Source organism: Thamnophis sirtalis, unplaced genomic scaffold (genome assembly GCF_051295495.1).
Source record: "Thamnophis sirtalis isolate CommonGarterSnake01/CBP01778 unplaced genomic scaffold, rThaSir2_p1.2 scaffold_13, whole genome shotgun sequence".
Taxonomy (NCBI): Eukaryota; Metazoa; Chordata; class Lepidosauria; order Squamata; family Natricidae; genus Thamnophis; species Thamnophis sirtalis.
In genome coordinates this window covers 578,633-588,996 of record NW_028261393.1, presented here as the reverse complement: position 1 = coordinate 588,996, position 10,364 = coordinate 578,633, and the positions used below count along the sequence as shown (strand labels likewise).

Genomic DNA, 10,364 nt, shown 5'->3' with positions numbered 1-10,364 from the left:
AGGCACAGCCTCTGGGAGGGCAGAGGGGAAGACTGGCTCCTAAGTGGGGAAGGGGCTTTTCTCAGAAGGGATCCGAGCCCACCACCAGCTCTGCCGTGAAGACTGAGCATCCACCCACAGGGACAGTCTACCTTTATCAGCAGAGGGCTACTTTTGCCTCCCTTTGGGGGTCTCCCAAGAGCAGGGGGCTGCTCTGGCTGGCTGGCTCTCAATGCAGGGCTGCCCTTGGAGGGGGTCCTCTCCCCAATGCCCACCCAGAGGTTTTGGCAGCCCCAGGAGCCCCCAAGGCTGGCAGGACTCTCACCCAGGGCCTTGCCAGCACCCCCACACACACACACGGGGGACGCAGGGAGCAAACGCAGCCAGGAGTTTCTACGTTTATTGAGGGTTGGACACTACCATCGTTTGGGGCCGGAATAACTTACATCGTCCAGAGGTGAAAAGGTGGCGCTTAATATCTCTACCCAGTGATACGGGGCTAAGGGACTAGTATTTACAGGGGGTCTGTACAGAGTGGGGGGCACCCAAGGGGCCAGGGGGGAGGGGAGGGGGGAAGTCACAGCAGGGGCACCCAGAAAACAAAGGGAAGCCGGGAGGGGGGGAGGGGGGCAGTGCAGCTTTCCCCACCCAAGGGGCCCACTCTCCCATCAGCAGCTGTGTCTCTGGGCCCGTCCGCCGAGGCCCCCCAAGGCTTCTCCTGGCCAAGCAACCCACCCTCAGCCCATGCCCAGGCTGTCTGGCAGCTCAGCCACCCACCTCCGCGGCTCCTTCCCACTGCTGGGTCTCAGGGTTTAGAGGTGCCAACTCACAACCCAGCACGGCCCTCCGGCGGTACTGGAGCAGAGCTGCCTGGGCATCACCAACTCATGGCCACCGCAGCGAGATGGCCAGCAGTGTCCGAATCCCGGCCCTTCCGCCCACTCGGGAGGACCAGCCCCTTCCAAGCGGGGTCGTGGCCCCAGCCCCATTCCCCCCCTAAGCTGCAGGCTTGGTTCCGGTCACGAGGTCTGCACGGAGACGCCAGGGTGCCACCTGCTGCCCGCTGCTCAGGACCTTCTGGCCTGCAGGCCTTTGGGCAGGAGGGCCTCCGGTGCCCAAGCTGCCCGCCCAGTCGGGTAAGAATGGCGCTGCCACTGAAGGCAAGGCTGGACGTGGCGCTGCAGAGGCCCAGAGTGCCTTTTTGCCAGTCGGGTGGCCCCTCCCAGCTCAATGGAACTACTCTGCTCTATTCTCCCACCCCCCACCCCCACCCCCACGCTGGCCCAGACCGCCTTGGCCCCCCTTTGCCCTGGAGGAAGTTTGAATCCCTGGAGGCAGCAGCTCCTCTCCCCAGCTCTCTAGGCAGAGTCGAGCCAGGGATGGTGGGGTGGGGGGGACAGTGCCAGCCTTTGTGGGTGCCAGGAAAGGGAGGCGGGGCACTATGGGGAAGCCCCCCAACCCCCCCTCCATTTGGGGAAACGAAAGCGCTTTGGGTCCTGGAGTTTGGGGGGCAATGAGGGAGGGGGGCATGAGCAGGGCTCCCTTTGCACAAGAGATGGAGGAGGGGGAGCCTCGCCTGCAGTGCCCCCCGCGTGGCTCGGGAAAGGGAGGGCCGGCTAGCCTTTCCCCCACCCAATTAGGGGCCGGAGGAGGGGCCAGTGCCCTTCCCCGCCAGCCCCCCTATCTCCCCTCCCTCCTGCCCTCCCCCTGTACCCCTCCTAGCACCACGGACAGGCCGGCAGGGACCTTCCAGGGCGGCGCAGCAGCTGGGCCCCGGAGGGAAGCTGGGAGGGCCCCGGGGCCATGTCCCCCCCCCCCAGCCAGGGGGTCAGTCAGTGCCGGAGCAGGCCGGGCCACCCTAGAGTTGCAGCTGGTCTGTGATTTTGGCCACCAGGCTGCGGAAGGCCAGGGAGGTGCCAGCCTGGCGCCGGAAGAGCACTCCGTGCAGCCCCCCCAGCCGCTGCAGCCGGCAGACCTCCACCTCGAAGCAGCAGAAGTGCTCGCTGGCGCTCTTCCCGTGGGTGCAGGAGAGGACGAAGGGCTCCGTCTGGCGGCGGCAGCAGTTGGCAGAGTCCGTGGCCTGGCAGAGGGCGGCCAGGATGGCCTCGGCAGAGCGGGTGCTGGTCAGCTTCACATTCCAGGTAAATCGGAGCAGCCGGGGTTCTGCTTCCTTTTGATGCCAAGGTAGATTGCAACTGCGGGCGAGGAGGACCAGGAGCCCGTTCAGACGGCACCAGATGCCCCCCAAAGGCCCAGAAGAGGGACCCCGGTCCAGCCAAGGTGCCAACTTAGTCGGGGTTTGTGGCCCTGGCTTAAGGCTTGGGGAACCTACATCGGTCATGATTATTCTAGCCTTGCCTTAGTTCCCACCCTCTCCCTCAGCCTCTCCCACCTCACAGGGTTGTTGTCAGGAAAAGAGGAGGATTAAGTATGTTTTCTGCCATGAGTTACTCATAGAAATAATAAAGGCGCAATATAAATAAATAGAAATGAACCCCATCAGGCTGTGGAGATAATAGTTAGGGGAACAAGCTCTGGAGACAACGGACCAGTTCCCAGAGGTAACTGCAACCCCCCCACCCCCAACTGAGCTGGACCCCAGACCCACACATTGTACGCAGCCCAATCCCCCACATGCCCCCCCCCCAGCTGAATCCTGCAACTGGACTGTTCAAAATCAATGCAATCCTCGCAAAAGTTTCCTGCTGTGGCCGAGGAAGCCGACCTCACCCCACCCCACCCCCAGCCCCTTTGGCCTTTCCAGCTCTCCCCACAGCCTGCCCCACAGATGCCCCACCCAGGGACTCACCTTGTGAGCGCAGGTCCCCTGATTCTCTCAGGTTCGTCTGCGACCCTGGAAGGCAAGGCAGGAGGAGCAGTGAAGGCAAGGGGGAGACGGGGGGCGGCCGTGAGCGTCATCTGGGGGAGCCCCCCTCCTCCTCCACTCTCCAGCTCCTCAGGGAGACGAGGGAGAGGGGGCACCTGGGCAGGGGCCGCCTGGGAGACGGTCATTTAGAACTGCAAAATGGGGGTCCCTGGGGCCAGAGAAAGGGGGGCAGGGCTCGGCCATGGCTCTGCCCCCTTCCTTACCTGCAGCCTTTCTATGGGGGGGGGCTCATTGCTCTGCCCGGGTGGCTTGCAGCCAGGGCAGGGCAACCGGGGCACCAGCTGACTGCCTGGCAGAGGATGGGGAGCAGGCTGGGCTGCTATGGGGTTTCCACACCGCCCGCAGGCAGAAAGGCCAGCCCCCTCGGCCGCAAAGGCTGCCCGGGAGCCCCCAGTGCTTCGCCCCCACCTGCGACGGAGGGAAGAGGGTCCCAAGTGCTGGAAGGCCGGCCAGGTGGGAGTGGGGGGGCTGAGGGCTCTAGCCAGGCAAGAGGGAGCGCGGGGGGGGGGGGGGAGGAGGCAGCAAGAAAGGCAGCAGCAGCGGGGGGGGGGAGCAGGGGGGGGAGCAGCCACTTACTGATTTTAGATCCTTGAGGCACTGAAGCACCCGAGACGCACCTGTTAGAATTCTGCCGCTTAGAGGGGTCAAGAGTGACCCTGAAAACAGAGAGAAGCCAGAGTGAAGGGGGTGCAGAGGGCGGGGGGGGGGGAGAGCAAGAGAGGTTAGTGGGGAGGGGGCCTCAGTCCTGCCTCAGTGGCTGCAAACGCTCTGGGTGGGGGGGGAGGTAGAGTCCAGGTTGTGCAGGGAGAAGCTTCTTCCAGCTGGTTTTTGGGGGTGGGACTGCATCAGAGCCCCCCCCCCAGAGGCTCCTCCAGCTGAGCCCCCCCAAAAGCGAACCTCCCTCCTTTTCTTCACTCAGCCAGCCCGCAGCCAGGAGTGCGAATCCTGCCCATCTGCACCTAAAGGTCCTCCCTGCCCTGGGCAGCTGCGGGCCCTTCTTTCTGCCAGATTAGAGACCGCCCCCCCCGCTTGGGGCTCTGGCTCCTCCCTCAGTCCCTGCAAGGACCCCGCCCTTCTCCCTTTCTGCCCCACAGCCCTTCCGAGGGCCTGGCAGGGCCCACACGGAGGATGGGGCTGCCTGGGACTTTGGCCCTTTGCTTCCAGGCCCCTGGTTGGGGGAAGGGGCTTCTGTTCTGACCTCCCTGCCTGAAGCCCCTCTCTCAGCCAGCTCTTTCCCCCTGACCCCACCTTCTCTCTCGCCTCTCCCGGGATTGGGGAGGGGGTAGGCCAGAGCCGCCCCTCCTCTCCTCTCCTCCCCCCTCCCGGGAGGGTCTCCTGGGGACACAGCCGCCTTCAGCTAAGCAGCGCTGGGACGAAGCTGCCCCTCCACCCAGGGCTCGCCAGGGGGGAAGCCATGCGTGCCCCACACAGAAGTCATGCTCCAAAGGCTCGGCCAGGCTCTCTGGGGTGAAGCCCCCACCGCAGGGGTTGCAGAAGGCGCCTGGTCTTTGGGCTCCCCCCCTCCCTTGGCTGGGCCCAGGGAAGACGAAAGCCGCTGGATCACCCGGATGCCGTTTATAAAATGTATTTTAAAAAAAAACCCTTTCCCCCCTACAACTCCCAGGGACTCTCCAGGTGTCTCACTGTCGGCAGTTCCCTCCCTCTTTCGCCTGCAGGGTGGCTGCCGCTGTGCGAGGACTTGTGGGGGGCGGGGGAAGAGACCCCCTGGTTTCCCCTGGATGGCAGGCCCAGGGAGGGCCAAGCAGGCTGGGAAGGACCTGGGGGAGGCTTCAGGGGGGTCCTTTGTGGGGCAGAAGCACTGACTGCAGGCGGGCACCTTCCCTTGCTGGGCACGGCTGTCCAAGAGCTGCAGGGGAGGCCGGGCACCCGGGCGGCAGTGCCAGGGAAAGGGGCCTCCCCTGTCGGCTCCCTCCGCTCTTCCTTCAGGTAGACTTTAGTGACCGTTCAAAGTTACGACGGCACAGAAAGAAGGGACATACGGCCGTTTTCCACACTTATGCAGCATCCCCGTGGTCATGTGATCAAAATCCCGTCCTTTGTGACGGCCGCAGGGTCACGCGCTCCCCCCTTTGCTTCCCCCCCCCCGACCAGCCACGTCAAGGGGAAGATTCATTTAACAACCATGGCGAGAAAAGTTGTAAAATGGGGCAAAGCTCACTTAATAACTGCTTTGCATAGCAACGGAAACCACGGGCTCAATTGTGGTTGTAGGTCGAGGACCGCCTGAATCTCATCTGCGGGGGGGGGGGGCAGGAAGGGGGTTCAGGTGCTGCCTGGAGTCCAGGAAAGGCCTGAATTCCGCAAACTAACTGTGGGGGGGGGGATTGGATGCTGCAACCCCCCCCCCCGGCTCCCCCCCAGCCTCCGCTTACCTCCGCGTGAGCTTCGAGGTCAGTTTGCTGAAGAGGTTGGAGGTGGCCCGGCTGCGGCTCTGAGGCAGAGAGGGGGCTTCGTGGGAGAGGGTGGGCGAGGGGGGCGGCCCGTTCTGCACGCCGGTGCCACGCCGGTCCCGCACTTGGCCCCCGTGGAAGGTGCTGCGGATGTTGGTGCCGCGGGAGAGCCGGCTGCGGTCGGAGGAGGAGGAGGAGGTGGCGATGCTGTGGCTGGAGGGGGAGGCCGGGGGCACCCGGCTGGCACCTGAGCTGCGGGGAGGGGAGGACGCAGAGGGCACCACTCAGGGCAAGCCAAGATCCTTCGGCCCCAACAAGGAGAACGTGGGGCCCGGAGGAAGGTTTGGCCTTTGACCCCGGAGCCCCCGCTGCAGCCTGCAGCCCCTTGAGGTGACCCCCGTCCTCCTCGGGATGCTAACCACCTGCCTGGTCTCTGGACACCAGGCGACCAATGGCCCTGCTCCCTCCACCCGGGAGCCCTGGGGTGGGCACTCCCACGCACCCTGTGCCCCTGCTGGGTCCCTCTCTCGGGAGAAGGCAAGGGGGCTTGTGGGAGGGGGGCTCTTCCTCTCTTGGCCCTGTTGAGCTGCAACAGCTTCTGCTTCTCTCCTGAAGACAGGATGGGGGGGCTCAACTCCCAGCAGGGCTGGCTGAGCAAGCCTGGGAGTTGAAGGGCTAAGATGGAGACCCCCTGCTTCCTGAAGTGACCGTGCCCCAGAGCCCCCCCCGAGGCCCCTCCCCACCCAAAGCCCACCTGTTCTCCTTCCCGTTCTGGAGCAGGGAGTGGCGGTCGCCCCCAGGCCTCTCCGTGCAGACGTAAGTGTTCCTCCGGGTCATCATACTGGAGGGGATGTTGTTCTGAAAGGGGAGGGGAGACGGCCAGCTCAGAGGCCGGTGCTGGGGGCCAGGAGGTCAGAATCAGGGGGACGGAGTGGGCTCAGCGGCATCACATTCTCAGCATCCAGGACTTTGGCAAGTTGGGCATTAAGAGAATTAACAGAGGAGCAGAGCCGGAAGGGGCCTTGGAGGTCCTCTAGTCAAACCCCCTGCTCAAGCAGGAGACCCTTTGCCTTTCCAGACAGGGTTCAATCTCCCCTTGAAAACTTCCAGTGACGGAAAACTCACAACTTCTGGAGGCAAGGAGTTCCACACGCTAATTGTTCTCACTGTTAGGAAATCCCTCCTTAGTTCTGAATTGGCGATGCCCGTCCACAGCAAAGGAGGACGAGGGGCGGCATGAAAGCAGGGATCCAATATTTGAGGGGCTGCCACAAAGAAGAGGAGGGGGGCAACCTATCCTCCAAAGCCCAGGACGAGAACCAACGGATGGAAACTCACGAAGGGGAGAAGCGACTGGGACCAAGGAGGAAGAACAATTTGCCTCCGGAAGTTCTGGGTTTTCCATCACTGGAGGCTTTGAAGAAGAGGCCGGAGAGACGCTCGTCTGTGAGCGGAGGGTTGGACTAGAAGACCTCCCAGGTCCCTTTCAGCTCCCTCGGTCTCTTCATAGCTGTATCGGGGATTGTGACACCCAGGGGCACCTCCTCACCCAAGCCCCCCTTTGGCAGGCTCTGCTTGGACACAGGAAGCGGGACCAGAATTTGGGAGGCTCGGCTGGGAGCCCCTTTGTGGCCTGGCTCCGGGACTCCTGGGCACGGAAGGACCTGGGCAGTGCCCTGAAACAGCCCAGTGCCCTTTCAAGCTCCGTCCCGCGTTCCCCGACGTGTAAGGGGAGCTCCTTGGTGCTGGCAGGGAAGGCCTGGCACGGGTGCCCAGCAGCCACCACGGAATGAGGGCTTGTGCCGAGGGAGGGAGGAGCCCGCCAGCCCCCCTCCCGCCCCCTCACCGTGTTGACCGCGCTGTCCTTGCGCCGGTCGGGGATCTCCGATTTGTTGGGGTTGTTAGCGCTGCTCACCATGGGGCTGGAGGGCGGGAGGCCCCCCCGGCCGCTGCTCACCACGCTGCAGCTGGCCTTGCGCGAGGGCATCCGCTCCTCCTTCAGCTCCCCGTCCCCGGTGCTGGTGGGGCTCCGCTTGGGGTGCTGGGGGGCGGGGGAAGGGCCACCTGGGGGGGCAAGGGGGCACTTTCAGAGAGGGCGGCATCCGAGGAGCCCGATTCCCCTGAGGGGAAAAGGCAGAAGAGGCCCCTCCGTCCACAGGGAGCCCCAATGGGCAACACTTCATTTAGCGACCACACAGAACAAAAGGGACTTGGGACTGGTGTTTCACACTTATGACCACGAAAGCATCCATTCATGGTCAGGTGGCTCACATTTATGACGGTCGCAGTGTCCCGGGGTCACGTGATCCCCTTTTGCAACCATCCGACAAGCGACGTCAATGGGAAGCCGGATTCACTTAACAACCGTGTGGCTAACTTAACAACTGCAGTGATTCAGTTAACGACTGTGGCAAGAAAGGTCATAAAGTGGGAGAAAACTCGATAACTGTCTCGTTTGGCAACGGAAACTTTGGGCTCAGTTGTGGGGATAAGTCAAGGACCACCTATACTACGTCCCTCATCTCATCCCTCTTGGAGGCCCCTCAAGCCTCTGGAAGGAGAGCTGCAGAGCTGCGGGACTCAGAGGGCTCAGGGGACTCCTTGAGGCCATCAGGCCAACCCCCTGCCTGCACCAGGACTCAAAGCGGCCTCCGCTTCACGCACCACAGCCGCCTCCCCATGAGCTCTTGGACCGTTGCAGGATTCGGGGGACGAAGCTAAGGGAGGGCCGGGGCCTCAGAGGGCCCTCCAGGCAGTGTGCTGGGGGGGGGGTCATACCAGACCCCAAGAGTGGCCCCCAGGGCTCCAGAGGTGGCAGCCCCCCTCCCTCCCCCCCGGCCACTTACAGAAATCGCTGTGCCGCCGTTGCCGGTGGTACGTGGAGGAGCTCCGTTGGCCCTTGGCGTGCGAGGAGGACTTGCTGGTGCCGTTGGAGGCCTCGCTGGGCGGCCGTGCTCGGGCCAACGAGAGGCTGCTGCCCGTGCGCGACTCCCCCCCTTCCACCTGCTGGACAGAGCAGATCGCCAGGCCCGTCAAAGCTGCTGCAGGACACGCTCAAGTGCACCTCAGGGGTGGGGCAGCTGCATCCCTCTCGGGGGGGGGGCTCCTTCCTTAGGCCAGCTGGAGGTCCGGCTCCTCAGAACCCAGGGACCCTCCCCCCCCCACGCCCAGAGTCCTCGGGTGAATCCAAAATCTGCCCCTTGTAGACTCCTGGGCAACGGAGCACGATTGAAGCCCCCCCCCCGTGTGGCTTTGCACTAGGGTGCCCCCCTCCTCCCCCAGTGGGGGGGGGGTTGACAGGTCTGTACCTCGTTCTTCCTGCCCAGCAGCAGGTAGGTGGCTGTGACCTCGTTGTACTTCTGGTTGGTCAAGGCTTCCTTGATCTCCTCCCGGGTGTAGCCCATGCCCACCATGACCTCTGGAGAGGGAGGAGCAGAGGCAGCCATCACCCCAGCCCAAGGCCCCCAGGGGCCCGGAGACCCCACTGCTCTCAGGGACGGGGGGGCTGCCCAGCTGCCCCACTGCCACTCCGCTCGGGGCCCAGGAGAGCAGCTGGGCCTTGGGGGCAGAGCCTTCAGTCTGGGACGGGGGGAGGACCTCAGGCGGAGGCAGCAGCCGCATTCGTCAGGGGGAGGGTCCGGGGGGGCTACCTATGCGCTTGGCATCCGCAAAATCCTCCTCGGGTTCTCGGTAAGGCTTTAGCTCGTCCCCTTCGTAGCCGATATTGATCCACTTGTCCTTCATTATTTGCTGGGGGGGGGGGGAGAAGCGTTAATAGGGGGCCAAACTGCTGGGGCTCCTCCCAGTCCCCCCAATGCATCCCCCTGGTGCCCTGAGCTTCAAGCCCTCGTAATTCCCACCTGAGCTATCTGGGCCCCCCAGGTGAGCAAAGACCGGTCCCTGCAGCCCTCAGCACGTGCTCAGAGGCACCTTTAATTCTTCACCCAAGAGGGCCCCCCCCAACCCTTTTTCCCAGCATGGCTCTCCATTTCAGGGGAGGAAGAAACAGCCCCCCAATAATCTCCAGGGTGCCTGCGGAGGCCCAACCGGAACACCCGCTGAGCTGTGCAGGAGGGGAGGGCGTGGGGGCGCAGTGCCTCCCTGACACACCATGCAATTATCCTTGAGTCAATTAGGCTAATTACAATCATTGGTGGGAGGGGGGAGTCAGGGGAGGAAGGCTCAGCAGCGGGGAGGCCAGATCCCGTGGAGACGGTTGCTAATTAAAGGCCCGGGTTCTTGTGGGTGCCCGGGAAACTGGCATGGGGGATGGGCAGTGCCAGCTGTGCTCCTTCAGCCCCAAAGGGACCACAAGGGGGGAAGGAGCATCTGGAGCCGCCCAGGGATGGCAAATTGCCACGAGGGGCTTGCCACGGAGCTGGGGTGCCCTCACCTCCAGGGTGCAGCGTTTGGAAGGATTCAGCACCAGGAAGCGCCTCAGGATGTTTTCACAGTCCGTGGACATGTAGAAAGGGACACGGTACTTGCCACGCAGCACACGCTCCCGCAGCTCCTGGGGGGGGGGAAGAGGCCTGTCAGTCAGAGCGCAGCCCGGCTCCCCCCATCAGTCCCTCTGGGCAGCCCGTCTTCTGGGGGCAGTGCTGCCTGGCCAAGGGCGCCAGAGGGCTCATGCCAAGGTAGCCATGTGCCTGGAAGATGCCAGCCACTCGCTCCTCTGGTGGGACCCGGCCTTTGCAACCTCTGGCCTTGGGCATCAGCGCATAGTGGGGAGAGAAGTCTTTGCACAGAGAGGCAATTCATAAAATAAAGAAATAAATAAGCAGCCAGAGGCACAGAAGGGGAAAGCCGAACTCCCAGGGGGAGATGCCGGATGCCCAGGTGCCCTTTCCTGATTGGCTCCAGAGCAAAGGACCCATCATGCACAGCCTCCCCCCAAGCATCCCAGCCAGCCCTTTGGTGACCTCGTGCTCCCCTCCTTGCAACTGGGAGCCAGCCCTGCCCCTCCCTCTGCGCCCCAAAACCCCTGCCCCACAGCCTCACCTTGAGGTTCTGCCCATCGAAAGGCAGGGAGCCGCTGACCAGGGTGTACAGGATGACCCCCAGGCTCCAGATGTCCACCTCCGGCC

General features: G+C 63.7%; 1 protein-coding gene across 1 annotated transcript; it reads right to left on the bottom strand.

The window, feature by feature from the left end:
* Nucleotides 1–1,973: 1,973 nt before the first annotated feature.
* LOC106555795 (MAP/microtubule affinity-regulating kinase 4) lies at nucleotides 1,974–10,358 on the bottom strand. The gene is made up of 11 exons (XM_087727604.1): nucleotides 10,279–10,358; nucleotides 9,671–9,790; nucleotides 8,928–9,027; nucleotides 8,586–8,695; nucleotides 8,124–8,283; nucleotides 7,124–7,341; nucleotides 6,032–6,135; nucleotides 5,260–5,529; nucleotides 3,443–3,522; nucleotides 2,789–2,833; nucleotides 1,974–2,174 (listed from the first exon to the last, which is right to left on the bottom strand). Exons 2-11 carry the CDS (start codon nucleotides 9,740–9,742, stop codon nucleotides 2,110–2,112), a joined length of 1,224 nt encoding a protein of 407 aa, XP_087583730.1. The 5' UTR covers nucleotides 9,743–9,790; nucleotides 10,279–10,358; the 3' UTR covers nucleotides 1,974–2,109.
* Between the last annotated feature and the right edge of the window lie 6 nt (nucleotides 10,359–10,364).

Coding starts and splice junctions, on each gene's coding strand:
- LOC106555795 (XM_087727604.1), bottom strand. CDS start 9,742: ATGTCCACGGACTGTGAAAACATCCTGAGGCGCTTCCTGGTGCTGAAT. Junction 6,136..7,123: donor AGGACAGCGCGGTCAACACG/GTGAGGGGGCGG, acceptor CTCCCCTTTCAG/AACAACATCCCCTCCAGTAT. Junction 2,834..3,442: donor GCCTCAAGGATCTAAAATCA/GTAAGTGGCTGC, acceptor CTTGCCTTCCAG/GGTCGCAGACGAACCTGAGA.